This window comes from Solanum tuberosum, unplaced genomic scaffold (genome assembly GCF_000226075.1).
Source record: "Solanum tuberosum cultivar DM 1-3 516 R44 unplaced genomic scaffold, SolTub_3.0 scf00845, whole genome shotgun sequence".
In the NCBI taxonomy this organism is placed as follows: Eukaryota; Viridiplantae; Streptophyta; class Magnoliopsida; order Solanales; family Solanaceae; genus Solanum; species Solanum tuberosum.
This window is the reverse complement of record NW_006239759.1, coordinates 31,126-47,802: the sequence shown is the minus strand read 5'-3', so window position 1 is coordinate 47,802 and position 16,677 is coordinate 31,126. Positions and strand designations below refer to the sequence as shown.

Sequence of the window (16,677 nt, the reverse complement as noted above, 5' to 3'; positions counted from 1 at the left end):
GACTGGGCAGTTGATGAAAGTGATGAAAAACCTTCTTATGCTCTGTATTTATTGTTGTATTTGCTATGAAATCCGCTAATTGATTCACTTCTCTGTAAACATGACAAACCTGTACATCTATTTGCTGCATTATTTCATGTATTTCTTCCAATTTCTCAACGAGCTCCCATGGAATTTTCCAGCTTCTAGTAATCATATTTTGTAAGGCTAATGAGTCTGTTTCCAGTCTCACTTTCCTTAACCCATTTTCATAGCAAAATTGTAAAGCCTTCCACACTGTCGTTGCCTCTGCTTCCATGTTAGTGGTCTCGCCTATGTTGTGAGCCTCCGCATATAGAAGATCTCCATTCTTGTCCCGTATGCAGTACCCGTATGAGCTCATTCTTGGATTCCCTTTGCTAGCTCCATCAGTGTTGCATGTCACCCATCCTTCACTTGGTTTCCTCCATCTGACCACTTTGTAATGTAGTGGTGGCTTGTAGTTCTGTAACATGCCCACCACTTGTGGCCAGTGATATGTCAATCCTTTAATCCATGGAAATTTTATCGTTACCAACTGGTATAATATCAATTGACACTGATAATACATGTTATTGTAAGTTGTTTCCTTTCCATGTCTATAAGAATTTCTCCGCTTCCACAACTCCCACATAATGACCGCTAGTACAGCTTTAAGAATTTGACTTAACTTATTGGACGCCTTGTAATCCCACCACTTGAAAATGAGTTGTTGTAAATTTAATCCATTTATGATTATACCTGCATATGAAGCAAACTGCTTCCATAGCTTTTGGGCTATGGGAGCTGTTAGTAAAAGATGAGTCATTGTTTCCATTTCCCCTTCCTTGCAGCAATAACATTTTGACACCACTGGTATTTTCATCCTCTTAAGATTATCATATGTGGCAATTTTCCTCCTCCATACCCTCCAAAGGAAAAAACTAATCTTAATAGGCATTCCTTTAATCCACATATACCTTCTCCATTCCTCTTCTTCCTTTCTGCCCCTGATTCTATGATATGCTGATTTTACAGTAAAGAGTCCAGTCAAATTACCACACCACCAAGCTTTATCAATGCCTTCCTCCGAAGTTTTAGGTCTGATATTTAGAATTATGTGCTCCACCATCTCCTCTGATAGTAAATCTTTTAATTTTGTCTCATCCCACCCATCATTTGTGATGAAATATTGCACCTCAAGTTCCTCCTCTTGTGCACAATCTCCTTCTGTGTAGTATAAAGCTCCCTGCCTCGTCCAGTTGTCAAACCAAAAACTGGAATTCCCAGCTTTTATTTGCCACCAAATATCATGCTCCACTTCCTCTCTAATGGAGATCATTTTCCTCCATACTTGTGATGCACCCAAACTTGTGGCAACCACAGGATGTAATTTCTTACAATACTTGTTCCACATGTACTTTACCCATAATGATGTAGTGGAAACTCTAAAATTCCACCAAAGTTTTGCAAATAGAGCTTTGTTCATATTATGCAAAGATCGAAAGCCAAGTCCTCCCTCTGTCTTTGGATAACATAAATCACCCCATGCCACCCAATGTTTTCCTTTAATTCCTCCCAAGTTTCCCCAAAAAAACTTAGCAAAAATTTGGTGAATTTGATCCAACACCTTTTTGGGAGGCTTCAAGGCAGAAAGCATATACACCGGCATAGATTGAAGCACATTATTTATAAGTATCCATTTCCCACCAAAGGTCAGAAATCTATTGTGCCATGTTAAGATTCTTTTGGCAATTTTCTGAACCATCTCCACATAATAGCTTGATTTCCTCCTTCCATAGAACACTGGACACCCCAGATAAGTTAAAGGAAAATTTCCTTGACGTATTCCAGTCAACCTTCGCATCCGTATAGCTATTATAATAGGTGTATTATCATGCAGGTAGAAAAAACTCTTTGTTTTATTAACTTTTTGCCCTGACACCAGCTCATAGTCCCTAATAACCCTTATCATCTTGATTATTGACCCTCTGTCACCTGACCCAAATAGAATTGTGTCATTCGCATATGATAAGTGGTTTATCTCCGGACTCCACTTGGGAAGTCCATAGCCCTTCATATTCTCATCCCTATGCAAGTTGTTTAACCCTCTAGCTAACACTTCTGCTGCAATAATGAACAAGGTAGATGATAAAGGATCACCTTATTACAACCCTCTTGTAGAATGGAAAAAACCATGGGTAATGCCATTTACTAACACTGAGTACCAATTGTTAGATATTATCCTCCATACCATATCTATAATTAGCTCTGCAAAACCAAATTTTCTTAACACTTTTGTAAGAAAAATCCAGGAAACTCTATCATATGCCTTAGCCATATCTAGCTTTACTACCACATTAATATCTTTGCTCCTCCTGTTGATATCTCTTATTATCTCCTGTGCCAATAAAATATTCTCTGTAATGCTCCTTCCTTTAACAAAACCTGCTTGATTTTGAGAAATAATATTTGGTAAAACTAGAATCATCCTCTCATGCACCATCCTGGAGATAATCTTATTTATGAAAGAACTAAGACTTATAGGTCTAAGGTCTGCAAAAAACTTAACATTTTCTTTTTTGGGCAACAACACTAAATTCGTATGAGTTATGAACTTAGGTAATTCTTGTCCACAAAAGAAACCTTTCACCACCTTTGTGATATCAACCCCTATTATTTCCCAGCAATATTGAAAAAAATGACCTGTAAAGCCATCCGGACCACAAGCGATGTTCCCATTTAAATTAAAAACCACTCTTTTAACTTCCTCCAGCTCTGGCAGCTTTGTCATCTGTTCATTCTCCTCTGCTGTTATGCATTCAGGAATATGATCAATCATTGAGTAATCTTCTGCTTCAGTCTCCTCTGCAAACTGGTCCCTAAAGTACTCCACTGCTGCATTTCCAATTTCACTATTGGATTTCAATCCCACTCCTTGCTCTATGATTATTTCATTAATATGAAATTTTTTCCTTCTCCCTTTAACATATGAATGGAAAAATTTAGTATTCATGTCACCCTCTTTGAACCATTTCATCCCCACTTTTTGACGTCAGAACTCCTCCTCCCGTCTCAAATAATTCTTTAATTCAGCTTCGACTTTATTCAATGCAGCCCTGTTATCCGCAGACGGGTGTATTTGCAACTGTGCCTCCCTTACTTTAATGATGTCCTCCAGCGTGGCAATTTGTTGAAAAACATTGCCAAAAACTTCCTTACTCCATGCAGACAATGCCTTCTTAACATTCTTCAATTTAGCATGAAATTCAAGAAATGGGTTACCAACAAAATCAATTTTCCAGCTATCCTCCACTATTTTCTTGAACTGTTGATGCCTGCTCCAAAAGTTCATGAATCTGAAAGGCTTGATTATAGGTACCTCATCTGAGTTGCAACTCAAATGAAGTGGTGCATGATCTGACCCCTGCCTGATAAGATGGTGGACCTCAGACACAGGAAACACATCCAAGAACTCTTGATTCACCAAGATCCTATCCAATTTTTTTAAATATGCAAGCTTCCTCAATTCGTCCGTTCCACCAAGTATATTTACTTCCTGAAAAATGCACTTCTGATAAAGCATTCCTGCTAATAAAAGATGCAAAGTCTATGGCTTCATTTATAGTGAAATCCAACCCTCCCAGCTTCTCCTCCTCATCTAGTATAACATTAAAATCTCCACCGATGATCCAAGGGCACTGTACATGCTCCGCTATGCTATCCAACTCGTCCCATAATTCCAGTCTCTCCACTGTATTGCACCTAGCATACACTGCTGAAACCATGAATTCTTTATCATTCTTTTTTAATTGAAAGGTAACCTGTTACACCGTGTCCAATACTATGTTTCCTACCCAATCGTCTTTCCAAAAACACCATATTTTACCATTCTGATTTACTCCTGCCTTATCAAAGCCAAGCCGCCTTTTATATTGTTCTAACTCTGATGGGTTTTGGAATGGTTCTATAAGAGCTATAAATGAATAATGATGTCTATGGTTCAAATCCAATAACCTCTCAAAAGATTTTTGAGTATTGATGGACCTGATATTCCAGAAAATCAGTTTTTCAATCATTGATCAATACTAGAACCTCTATCCCTGCTGCTCCTTGTTTTGACCTGTAACGGGATTACTGGTCTGCCTTTCCTTGCCTTATATTTCAGACTGTTTGTATGCCTTGGCGACAAATCACCTGCCTTACTGATCTGCTGAATGTTGTAATCCATGTCCTCATCCTCTTCTGTATCTTTTTTGTGTTGTATTACTTCTTCCTCATCTTCAATTAAATTTGGGCCTTTAAGGATCTCTCCCTCTTCCTGACAGTTGACCCTCGCTTCTCCATTATCTGATATTAACATGTTTTGTGATCTGACTTCGCATTCTTTCCCTTTCGAGATTCTTCCTCCTACATCCTTATTTTTTGTCACCAAACCAGCATTCTCTATGCTGTTTTGTAACTTCTTAGGGTCAGAATGTTGTATCCTACTCCTGACTTCACTAATTGTGCGTTCACTGCTAGATGCCCTTTCTGCCACAATTGTACCTTCAATATCGTTGGTGTGCTTCCTTGTATTTCAAGAGGCATGTCATTTGTCTGTCCACACTCTTTACTTATCTCATCCTCCCTTTGTTGCTCCTTCTCCTGATTATGACTTTGTTCTTGCTCTCCAGTGTTCAACAAATTAAATTTGTTGCCTATTACAATACCCACTCTATTCCATACTTTTTGGGGCTCCTTGTTTTTTCCACCACCCCAATTTTTACGCCTTGTTTCTACAAACTCATCCCTTTTACGCATATCTTCACCTCGCATCTGTTTGTCTTTCACATTGATATCCTCTTTGCTCTAATTTTCTTCCTCCTTCTTATCCTCTTCCTGACTTACTTTCTCCTTACATGGATGTAATTCTGGATGCACAACATAACACTGTTCTTCATTATGCCCCTGAATCATGCACGTCTGATAGTACTTTGGAACATAATCATATTTAATTTTGATCCACTTCTCCACTATTTCCATATTCTGCATCCTCATTCCAATTTTAATTTGTTTAGGGAACTCCCTTAGCAAATCCACTTCTACCTTAACTCTGGCACAACTAGGCCTAGTCTGATTCTTTGTGGCCATATCAACTTGTAAGGGTTTCCCCACTGCTGCTGCTAAAGAAAACACTGCTTCCTTACCAAAAAAAATTGGTGGCAGCGCAGGGAAGGAAATCCAAGCTATAGTTGTTGATGTCTCTTCTTCTGGATTAAACATAGGATCCCACTTTAATGTTCTCATAGGATAGGACCAATTGTTTTGGGTAATGTAAAAGGCAGGCTTCGATAACAAATTAACATAATCTTCTAATAAAGTCGCCCTGATCAGTTTATGTCGATTACTCAATAACCCAATGTTGCATTCTCCCTTCAAATCACATTGTTTGGGAATAAGTTTTCTCAATTCTTGTAAATTTGGCCAGCCATATGAAAACTTACCAATTACTGCATATTCGAGGTTTTCATTGACTATCATCTGATTTACCTCCTCGTGCTCCCATATTACTTGTGATTCTCCATGCAGATAGGTGATTGGCTTCAGAGGAATAGATTGATAAGGACGTGATTTTGGCTTCAACTTCTCAGTATAAGTACCTCCAGGCACAGACGCTGACGTTATTAGACCGACCTCAGGAGGAGGTTGGCCTGTGGCCGTGGCGGCCATGATCACCGGACGGCGGTAGGGTTTTCTTGGTAGGGTTTTATTGGTAGAGAGCGTCTAGTTTAAGGTAATATTCTTTGGAGGAAATTTTTTATATATATGAAAGTTTGATTCTTTAAAAAAAAATAAAAAATTGCTGCGTAAAATTCTTTCATTATTTTAATGAAAGATATTTTACACATAAACCTTTAAAAAACTACATATTAAGCAGTGGCGTAGCCACAACCACCCTAGGATGTCCAATTTGGATATCATTCGTCGAAAAATTATATATATGTATATGTCAAATTCTACATTTAAAGGATATGTATTTAAAGTTGGACATCCTTGACAAAAGCTATGCATTTGGCGCGGTGGTAATGGGTGTCCATTAAATGAAGGAGATTCGGGTGTGAACCCCAAATATCCCAATATTTTTTTAATTTTATTTTGACAGTCACACACCATTATTCTTGGACATTCTTAATAAAATTTCTAGCTCCGCCACTGTATACAGGTATATGAAATAATAGCATTCTAAAATCTTAGTGACTACTTTTTTTTTCCATATAAGTTGCAAAATCCTGATGATTGTTGAAAAACTAAACACACAAAATATTATTAAAAGAGTAGTATTCATAAAGCATACTTTAAACATCAAAAAACAAGTTAAGCAAAGGATCTAAAAATAATTGTTGAAATTCGGTAATGACAATTGTTGCAATTCGATAAACTAATCTACATATTAAAAGAATAATTTTCACGAAACAAACTTTCAAAAAAATAATTAGCAAATCAGTTCTAATATAATCCATCAGAGAACTTTAAAAGCAATAGATGAAACAATAACTTTTCAAAAATGATTTTCTACCTTCTTATCTTGAAAAATCAATTCAATAAAAAATAAGCTAAGTGGATATTTGCAATGTGGTACATTCCATCGTTGTATAACTCCAATTCTACATTGCTTATCATTGATGAGTTCACATTGAGTAGACATATCATATTGTACCGAAAGGTGTATGCATTTCAAACATTTTTTATGCTTACCAATTTGAATTATAAATTTGCAGTAGATAACTATTTATTCAAAAAAATTGAGTATATTACATATTAATAGAATGATATAACCTTTTTGAGTAGTTATCTTGAATTCAAATCCCCCCTAATATGCAGTAAAATTCGTTTCTTGCATCTTTATATTCTCTTTATATTTTATCAAATTAAACGACATAAACAAACAATAAAGTCGAGCACAAGCACGGGCACACCACATCCATCTAGTAACAAAAGAAAAGGGACTCTTAACAAGTACAGTCTTCTTCCAAGATATAAACCACGCAATTTGTACAAATTTGCTTCTTCCCTATTCCAATAGGACTACAATAATTTCTTCCCCTAATAATTGCAGTTACATAAATACCATGCATACTTACTACATTAATACAATTTTGAGAAAAAAGATGTATGATCCAATATATAAATAACATCATAAACAAAGCTCTAGTAAAAATACAATTTTGTCATTAATTTAAGAGTAAAAATAACTGAAAAGTAACATAGATATTATTTCCGAACAAACATACTTTCACAGTATCACCAACTCAATATGCGAAGGCACTTCTCTTTCAAGCTGGAGCTTAGCGTATTTTCTTGCAATTCGCACAGGCTTACTTTCCCTTGGTTCCCCCTCGATACGAAAATTATCTAGTGGAAGAGGATCAACCAAGATTTTCTCAAGCACAATAGCATTTTCCAAAAAATATCTAACGAGTTCAAGCTCACTAGTACGGCCATAATATCCGTACAGCTTGAGCACTTTGAGGTGATGAAGAGGACAGCTTGCGACCTTTCTACACTCTCTTTTTGACCTCTTTGGTTTGATCCATATCAACTGCCAATAAGAAAATCAAACAGCAACCTGTTATCACAAACTCAAAACGAGGAGAAGAATCACTAAGTTGAAACCAATCGTACAACAAAATCAACATAGCATCGATCACCATCAGTATCCAGAATGGAAAAAAGATATGCAGTAGCTATTTATGGGACTTGTGATTTCCTCTCCAAGAGAAAACTACTCTAAAATAGCTATGATTTACAGAAAAAGGGGAAAATAAAAAAAAGTTTACATTTTCTAGAATATTCCACAAGTCATTTGGTTGGGATACCAACGAACTCCCAAGTGCCAAACACATCCCATGAGTCCCAAAAACATAGTTGAAGTCCTCATCTTCATAGCCTCTATTATGATATTCATCCTAGAAAGCATTACTCAACTTACTTCACAACTTATATACATTGCTAGCTTGTTCTTTTCGGAAATTGGTTCATGAATTGAGGACAAGTAGGTTTACAGTCCAAATAACTTTATATAAATTTTGGGAGCAAAATAGTCATACTTCCATATTCTGCCATACATGTCTATTATTTGCAAGTTTAAGAATGAAAATCTCGTAATGTAGTCAACTATCAAGTTACCGACAGAAGTAGTAGTAATACAAATGAGATGCCAGAATCAGGATTCCATTCTGGAGGAAATCCAGCTAGCATACCAAAGAGCTGTTAGACAGTAAAGATGATTTAAGTGGATGAATTATGAAAGAGGCAATTCAGTCAACACATCTACCCACAACCCATTGAAAGATGGACACCTAAATAAGGAACACATTCATACGGAATTTGAAGTATAGAAGCACAAGCAGGCACTAGCTAATTTGTGAAACAAAACTAAAAATGGCCAAATAAAACTTGACACTTACATTCAACTCGAATTCCGTCAACTGTGGAGCAGCCTCTATGACTTTAGTGCAATCTAAGAAAGTTCTGTCCTCCCATGCTTCCAAAACTAAGACAAATTTCTTGAGCATGGTAAGTTGAGGAATCTTGTATTTCCCCAAATAAACCTGGGAAAAATTAAAGCACACCAATTAGTACAAGCAGCAAAGTATACAAAGGTAAATACACACACATTTCAAAAGTTTGTTCACTGACCAATCCATACTCAGAATGTTTACCAAATATTGTAATGTCAGAATTTATCTTGAGGACCTCTAGCTGAGAAAGAACACAAGAAGAAATACAAGGCAACATGGCATCCAAAATATTTGTGGGAAAACCCAAAGCATGTAACTCAATCAGCATCGGAACATTAACAAGCAATAATCGAGCTGCTGATAATGTAGTCGAAAGTGTTACAAGGTTTGTATCACAGATTTTAAGTGATTTTAGTGCTATACAGTACCATATACTCAAGTATTTCAACTTGACGGAAGGACCAACGACTTGAAGATTTACCAACGTTTCCGATGCATGAACCGTCAGTTCTTCAAGAGATGGACAATTGTAAATGAAGAACTCAACAACTTCCCCAGTCAAATTTACGGACTTGAATAACAGTACCTTTAAAGACTTAAAAAAATTATGCAAGAGAGGTGGCAGCTTGTTCAAACGAGGTTGAGCAGAATAGTCATAGTCATTGAGACCAAAGTGTTGGACGGGGAAGTTATAACAACTCCCAATATATTGAGGTAAATCCCCACCATCTAACAAGTCCAACTCTAGCCTTTGAACTTGCCTAGCAACGGCAAACTCAAGCCACCTATCAATCTTATGCTGGGCAAATTTGTTTAAATCAAAAGAAATACGAAATTGGTCTAATCTCTCAACTTTGCACATTTTCAAAGTACGGCTGACCCATCTGATGTACTTCTTCATATACATTTTCCTCAGCTTGGGATTTAATGCTACTTCATTTAATGGTTTGGTGGCATTAAAATCAAGCCTATAAATATATGTCCACAAGGGTAACCATCTTTTGGAGAGGACACTGGTGTCTGCTGCTTCCTTAACAGTAAGGAAAGACAGTATATGTACAAGAATTTCATCAGGTAACTTACTAATGTGATCCTCTGCAGAGCACTAGAAAATACAAGAAAAAGAAAAGCAGCTTCATCAAATCCATTTTAATCATGAATCACAAAAGAATTGCGGCCTAAGCCTTGTAGTTTACCTTCTTTAGAGCAAAATTATTGGAAAGTTGATGTCTTTTCGCCATGAGAGTATATAAACACACTTTTTAACTTTAACCAAACACTTAAAACTGTTTAAAACTTATTTTGAGCACCTACAATAAGCCAATTCAGACACACACTTAGTCAGATAAAGTTTGCATTTTTCTTCATAAGATACTCGAAAAAATTATTAAAAATGGAATTAAATTACAAACAGCTGGCTTAAAATTCCATGTTTTGTGTAAATTCGAACCTAAAATCTTCAACTTTTGGAATAAGATTTATTTAATTAAAAATTAAATTAAAAAAATATTATAGTTAGACAATTCAAAATCTTTATAAAATAAAACAAAAAATCATGAATAATAACGAGTATTAATAATCATCAATCAAATTGACTTAGTAAGTAATTCTCATCTTATACGTTTTCACCATATAATTTTTTTTTAAATAATTGAAATTTATGGAAAGCCGATAGCAAGAATACCTGGGATTCACCATACAGGATAGCCGATAGCAAGAATACCTGGGGAAGAATAAGCAAGAAGCCAACAACTGAAATAAAAAACTTATGCGTATATATATTATATATATATAGAAAAGAAAACCCTGTTAAAGGGTTGGGGGTGGGTGGCTATCGGGCATCTCCTATCCTACCCCATATTTTATTCTCCAAACAAGGACTTCTTTATTTTTGCAGACAATGAACTTCAATTTAATTTTTTATTTTACTTTCTAAAAAAGAATTATTTTCTCTCTCTTAAATATTATATTATTATTTCTATTTTTTATTTTATTTATTTTATAATATAAATTATATATATATAAAACCCTGTAAAGGGTTGGTGGCTCTCGGGCATCTCCAACTCTGTATTTTATTCTCCAAATATAGAGTTTTTTATTTTTTCAGATAATCAACTCCAACTCAATTTTTTATTTTACTCTCTAAAAGGAATCTTTTTCTGTCTCCTCAATATTATATTATTATTTTTATTTCATTTTTATTTTCTTATTTAATAATCTAAATTATTTCTTCGTTTTGCAAATAATTACCCTATAATCTATATAATCTTCATGTAATATAAATCTTATTCTTTTCGAAATTTTTATTAAATATAAAATTATATTTTATTCTAAATTTCTAAATAAAATAAATTACAACAAATATTTTTTTTCAATTATATAGAAGGGAGAGTTTTCATCTTTCAACTTGGCTGTTTTTTGCCATAGGAAAGCTTAAGGGCAATTTGGTCATTGCCCCTTGCAGTTAATATCCAGAATTGCATAATAATCCTCCTGGTAGCCGTCAGAAACATATATACTATATTTTTGGTTAACAACATTCTTTATTTTAATAGTTCAAGATTCATGTTTATCAATGGAGTATTACTCCATTTATTTTTATTTGTCATGTTTTATTTTTAAAAGTTAAAATATAAAAAATTTAATTAATATTTGAAGTTGTATTTTCTTATTATATTAAATTAATATGAGAATAGTTGCAACTTATAGTATCTTTCATATAGTTTTAGAATATCTAAAATTTAAATTTAAACTATTGATAATCAAATTCAGTATAGCTCTAGAGATTAGTTAATAAATTGACTCTCATAAAATAAAACATGACAAGTAAAATTGAACGTACAAATTGCTTTGTAATTTTTGCTGAGCATTTTTTCAATGAGATTGTTTTAGAAGCAACAAAATAATAGGATCTTGTGATTTGATTAGTTTTATATTAGTTTTGGGTTAGAAGATATATAATTTGAAGTTTTGTGTTAGAGGAAGCAACTGATTGTTTGTTTGAATTATAATTGTTTCGTAAAACAATTGAATTATAATTGGGTTGTGGATTAAATGTTAATGACGACGATAATTCTTATCTTTTGACTATTTAGTTCAAAAAAAATAGTTAATCATTTTGCTTTACGGAAACCAATATAAGTAATTTGCCTTTCAGAGCACGATAACACATACTCCCTCCGTCCCTATTTACTTGTCCATATTTCCTTTTTTGGTTGTCCCTATTTAGTTGTCCATTTTGACAATTCAAGAAAGGACAACAAATTTTTTCCTATTATATCCTTATTTACACTTCTTGAAAATTGTAAAAGTGTATGTTGTTTCCCTCCAATTTATTTCATTTGAATTCAAATAAGTGGTTGTAATTTTGAAGTGAAAAAGTTGTCATAAGGGTAAAATTGTAAACTTCACTGTGCTAATCATTGTTGCCTTAATCTGTGTGCCATTTCTAAAGTGGACAACTAAAAAAGGGACGGAGGGAGTACTTTATATATATTCATATTTTTCTTCATTAAAAATAGTTTTTTTTAATGATTAAGACGACATTACGAAAAGAAAGAGCAAGAGCACAAAATAAATAAATATATATATATATATATACTCCTTTCATTTTGATTTATGTGGTGTATTTAATTAAAAATATACTTCTTTCTTTGATTTATGCGGTATACTTTGATTAAAAATATTTTTTTTATTTAAATTTATATGATATAGTTTGACTGAATGTTGATTTGTTAGAAAATTTTACTTGAAAGAAAAAAGTTATGTATTAACATATTTGGGTTCATAACTATGATAAAATAAAATCTTTAAAGTTAAATTATTATTATTTTGAAATTAAAAAGTTAAATTATTTTAAAACATATATAATGACTTTTTTTAAAAAAATGAAAAAATAATACCATATGAAATTAAATGAAAAATATATGAAATTGAGTTGTTTCTCGATGATAAAGTTGAAAAATATCTTCCTCTTGATATAATCCTTAAAATAATTTAGAGTTTAGACTTTAATTAGGACATTAATAGTTATTTATTTTTATTTGAGTAAAAAGTGAATATATATATATATATGGAAGATATTAGATAAATAAATAAATATATATATATATATATATATATATATTTATTTATCTAATATCTTCCTCTTGCTACATTTCTTAAATAATTAAGAGTTTAGACTTTAATTAGGACATTAATAGTTATTTATTTTTATTTGAATAAAAAATAAATATACATATTTATCTTGATATTTGTTGTTTTAACCAAAGTATATTAATAATTTCAATTTTTAATAATATTGGTCCCGTGTCATGGGCCATTTCCTCTAGTGTATATAATACATATTAACAAACAATTCAAATAAAAGTGAAATCATTGATGAAATACAATTACCTAATAAATAATGCATTATCGTAAAATTTAATTTTAGATTTTACATACATACTCGACTTTCAAGACTATTGCGTTGCTCCTGTAATACTCTATTAATGCATTACAGAGTTCAAAATGAGTAATTTTTTTCCTTAATTTTTTATGTGTAGCTAAAAATTGTTCAAATTAACAATTTCATCTTGTATCCAATTATTTTGTGTACAAATTTACTTCCCCTATTCCATTTTGAACTATTACAAAAAGTATTTTCATGCTCATTAAAAAGTGTAGTTTAATAATTTATCAATATAACATAAAAGTAGATTGTTTGAATTATCATGTAAATTTTATGTATTCTTCACAATGAAAAATAAAAATAATTTTAAATTAAGTATTTAAAGTGACGATTTTTTTTAAAAAAAATTAGAAAAATTGTTAATTCGGGATGAAAATAGTATACTTATCAATAATATGTTTCTTTAGATGTTATATACTTAGAAAATAATTCAACTATTAAAGACTTAATTAATAGTCTCATATAACATAAATAATATTAAAATAATTTGAAATTACATATTTAAAGTGAGAATTTTTTTTTAAAAATAAAATAGAAAATTATTAATTCGGATAGAAATAGTAACTTGTCAATAATATGTTTTTAGATGTTATATTATATTAGAAAATTAATTACAAATAATAAAGACTTAACTAATGATACGATAGAAATAATATTAAAATAATCAAAAAGTGAAATAGAGATGTGAATAGTAGTTATCCAAATATAGAGAATAGAGAGTAAAATTAGGGGTGTTCACGGTTTGGATAAAAACCGATACAAACCAAAAACTGAACTAAATCAATTTTTATTTGGGTTAGGTGTGGTTTGGTTTTAGATTTTCAAAAACTGATAGTATATGGTTGGTTATGGTTTTGTTCGAAAAAAACCGAACCGACAAATATATACATATATTTTATTAATATACATACATAATATATTCTTTTTATAAAAAAATTTAAAGATCTTATATGTGTTTTCATCAAAATTTATTAATAATTTACTTATGAAAGAAAAAATGTCCAAGGTGAGAATATTTATCTTATTGGTTTGATGTATATGAGTGTGTCTATGACAATTCTTTATAAGATTGAAAATATCACTTTCTCTTTCTTCTAGGCCAAAATAATGAATTTTGAAGCTTTAGTCAGAGTAAATTCAATGATTGAAAGTTCTGTAATGTCAGTTATTCTAATTATTTTCATTTTAAATGGATTGTTGTCACTTTTTTCATGTTTTGAATGAATTACTTCTTTTATTTTTGTCTATGGTTAATAACAGAATAACCAAACCAAACCGAACCTATAACATCTCGCTAATTGAAAGAACTAGAAAAGTTAGAATTGGGAATAGTCATTTTATGAAAGAATGAAAAATCTGGAAATTTGTTAAGTTATGTTAAGTTGGGTTTTTGGTTAACTTCAAACGACCATAACTCCTAGCTCAAGATGAGTTAGGTGTGCTTTCAGTAGATACTGTAGGAAAGATCTTGGAATTATCTTTCCAACGCCGCCGAGTTTGTGCGATTTCGAGTTCATATGGGTGAGATATGCCCATTTGAAGTTGGAATGTTCAAATAAGGAAAGTCTAAACCGGATTTTGAAATGGTATTTTGGTCTTTACCATACCCAATTAAATTAATTCAGTTTTGGTAATTACTTAGGGATCTAAACTGAACTTGGTCAGTTTACGCTTTTGAAAATTGAGTTAGGGTTTTAGAGAAGAGAAAAGAAGAGGAGAAAAGAGGAGAACAAGCAAGAATCGTCAAATTCTCGAAGCCAAGATTGTGGATTTCGTCAAGGGGTGATCCCTACGAGGTATGTTAGGCTTTCATAACGTTGGATTCGTTCACCCACGTGCCAAACATGTTTATTTTAGCGTGAATTCGTCTTAAAAGGGTTGAAAGTTTGATGTTCTTGATATGTATTCTTGAATTTGATGTCGTTCTTGAATTGGGCTGAGATTGAGAAGTTTCTGAGATCATTATGTCGAATTATAGAGTTGCTTTGAGTTAGGTTCTTAGCTACATTTGCTGGGTATCTGAATCTAAAAAGAATTTGGCAAAAAGAATCGAGTTTAGGCAAATTGGGGCTGGAAAACGAAGAAGGAAAATTGTTGGGCGAATCTGGGTACCAGGTCCGCGACGCGGACCTGTTCCTCAGAATGGGAAAATTTCCCTCCCGTCATGGAGTGGTCACGGACCGCTCTGCCTCAAAAATTATTTTTGCGACCAAATATTTGAATACATCTCTGCGTCGCGGACTTGCTTCCAGGCAGTGATTTCTTGATCTTTTCTCATGTTTGACTATCTAAAAACACTCCTAAACATCATGAGATCATTTCTATCACAATCCTTGAATCCATAATTCAATTCAAGGAAATTAAGAGTCCAGTTAAGAGAAGTTTATAAAGTTTTCAAAAGACTTTCACAAATATTTTAGCTTTGTCTTAAGACTTAAGTTTCGAGTTGACTAAAGAGTTAAGAGTAAAGTTCATTTCTTCAAAGATTATACGGGAACTAAGTATTCCCAAAAGTTAGTAATGTTTTCACATTTGAGCAAGAAAGGGAATATCGATTCCAAGAGAGCTTTTAAGCTAAGTTTTGAGTCATTATCTCAAATCAAAGAAAGAAGTTTTGTTTTAAAAATATATGAGCTAAGTATATTTTAGGAGTAGTATTGAGCACCGATATGGGGATGCGAGTTCATAATAACTCAAGTCTCCATAAACCATGTAGCCATCATGGGTAGTAAAGGAGCATACTTTTTAGATGATTCCTTAGTGCTTTTTAGCATAGACTAGTGGATCCACTTAGTTAAGGCGTCCTATATGACGGCAAAGTAAAGAACAATTTTGGCAGCGTGGGCAAGACGTTGTATCACCACTTAGGCTCATAATGGTGGTTGTCGGTTAGAGAACTGCCACAGAAACTATATTACTTTATTACATGAGTAAAGTTGAGTTTTTTATTGCATTTGTTTAACGAACTGAGTTGCTTTCTACTGTTTTAAAAGCTTTATGTATGTTGCATGTGTTTTATTACTTTATATTGAGTTAAGTTGTTCATGAGTTGAGTAAAGCCAAGATAAGTGTTTCTTTCACATTCCTTTCAAGTTTATGTTATGTTTAGTATTCCCCTCGCATACTCGTACATTCAATGTACTGATGCCATTTGGCCTGCATCATTTTATGATGCAGACACAGATAATCAGGATCAGCATCAAGGGCCCCGTTGATCCAGTTGAGCACTCAGAGTCAGTTGGTGAGCCTCCTTGCATTTCGGAGGACTCCTTTTACTTTGTTTTTCTAAAATTTCAGTTATTAGGATGATCGGGGGTCTTGTCCCGACATCCCTCATTGTTTAGAGTCTTTATAGACGGATAGTTATAGTTCTTTAGACTTATTTATTTCAGTTGTATACGTTTAAGACTTGACTTGCCATTTTGGCTAAATTATTACCTCTTAAGTTATTTCATGAGTTATGTTTCTTGCGTTTAAGTCTTCCACTGAATAAGTAAGCCAGGCCAAGGGTTCGCTTGGGGCCAACAATGGTTCTCGAGTGTCAATCCTGCCTAGGGTGTAGGCTCGAAGCGTGACAAACTTGGTATCAGAGCACAGAGTTCAAGAGTCCTAGGGAGTCTATTAAACCGTTCAGTAGAGTCCTAGTTATCGGTGTGAAGTGCGCCACATCTATAATTAGGAGGCTGCGACACTTAGGAAATTTTCTCACTTCTTTCATACTCACTT

The 16,677-nt window shown here is 33.1% G+C and overlaps 2 protein-coding genes across 2 annotated transcripts; both read right to left on the bottom strand.

The window, feature by feature from the left end:
• Positions 1-3,052: 3,052 nt before the first annotated feature.
• Positions 3,053-3,785, bottom strand: LOC107059127 (uncharacterized). The gene is made up of 2 exons (XM_015305555.1): positions 3,541-3,785; positions 3,053-3,428 (listed from the first exon to the last, which is right to left on the bottom strand). The coding sequence occupies exons 1-2, from the start codon at positions 3,783-3,785 to the stop codon at positions 3,053-3,055; spliced, it is 621 nt and encodes a 206-aa protein (XP_015161041.1).
• Positions 3,786-7,189: 3,404 nt separating this feature from the next.
• On the bottom strand, positions 7,190-10,376 carry LOC102587914 (F-box/LRR-repeat protein At3g58900-like). Its single transcript, XM_015305556.1, has 5 exons — positions 10,186-10,376; positions 9,698-9,811; positions 8,680-9,606; positions 8,448-8,591; positions 7,190-7,579 (listed from the first exon to the last, which is right to left on the bottom strand). Exons 2-5 carry the CDS (start codon positions 9,740-9,742, stop codon positions 7,274-7,276), a joined length of 1,422 nt encoding a protein of 473 aa, XP_015161042.1. The 5' UTR covers positions 9,743-9,811; positions 10,186-10,376; the 3' UTR covers positions 7,190-7,273.
• Between the last annotated feature and the right edge of the window lie 6,301 nt (positions 10,377-16,677).

Coding starts and splice junctions, on each gene's coding strand:
- LOC107059127 (XM_015305555.1), bottom strand. CDS start 3,785: ATGGTTTCAGCAGTGTATGCTAGGTGCAATACAGTGGAGAGACTGGAA. Junction 3,429..3,540: donor TCAGGAAGTAAATATACTTG/GTGGAACGGACG, acceptor CCATCTTATCAG/GCAGGGGTCAGATCATGCAC.
- LOC102587914 (XM_015305556.1), bottom strand. CDS start 9,742: ATGGCGAAAAGACATCAACTTTCCAATAATTTTGCTCTAAAGAAG. Junction 9,607..9,697: donor ATAATTTTGCTCTAAAGAAG/GTAAACTACAAG, acceptor TGTATTTTCTAG/TGCTCTGCAGAGGATCACAT. Junction 7,580..8,447: donor TGACGGAATTCGAGTTGAAT/GTAAGTGTCAAG, acceptor TCTTATTGGCAG/TTGATATGGATCAAACCAAA.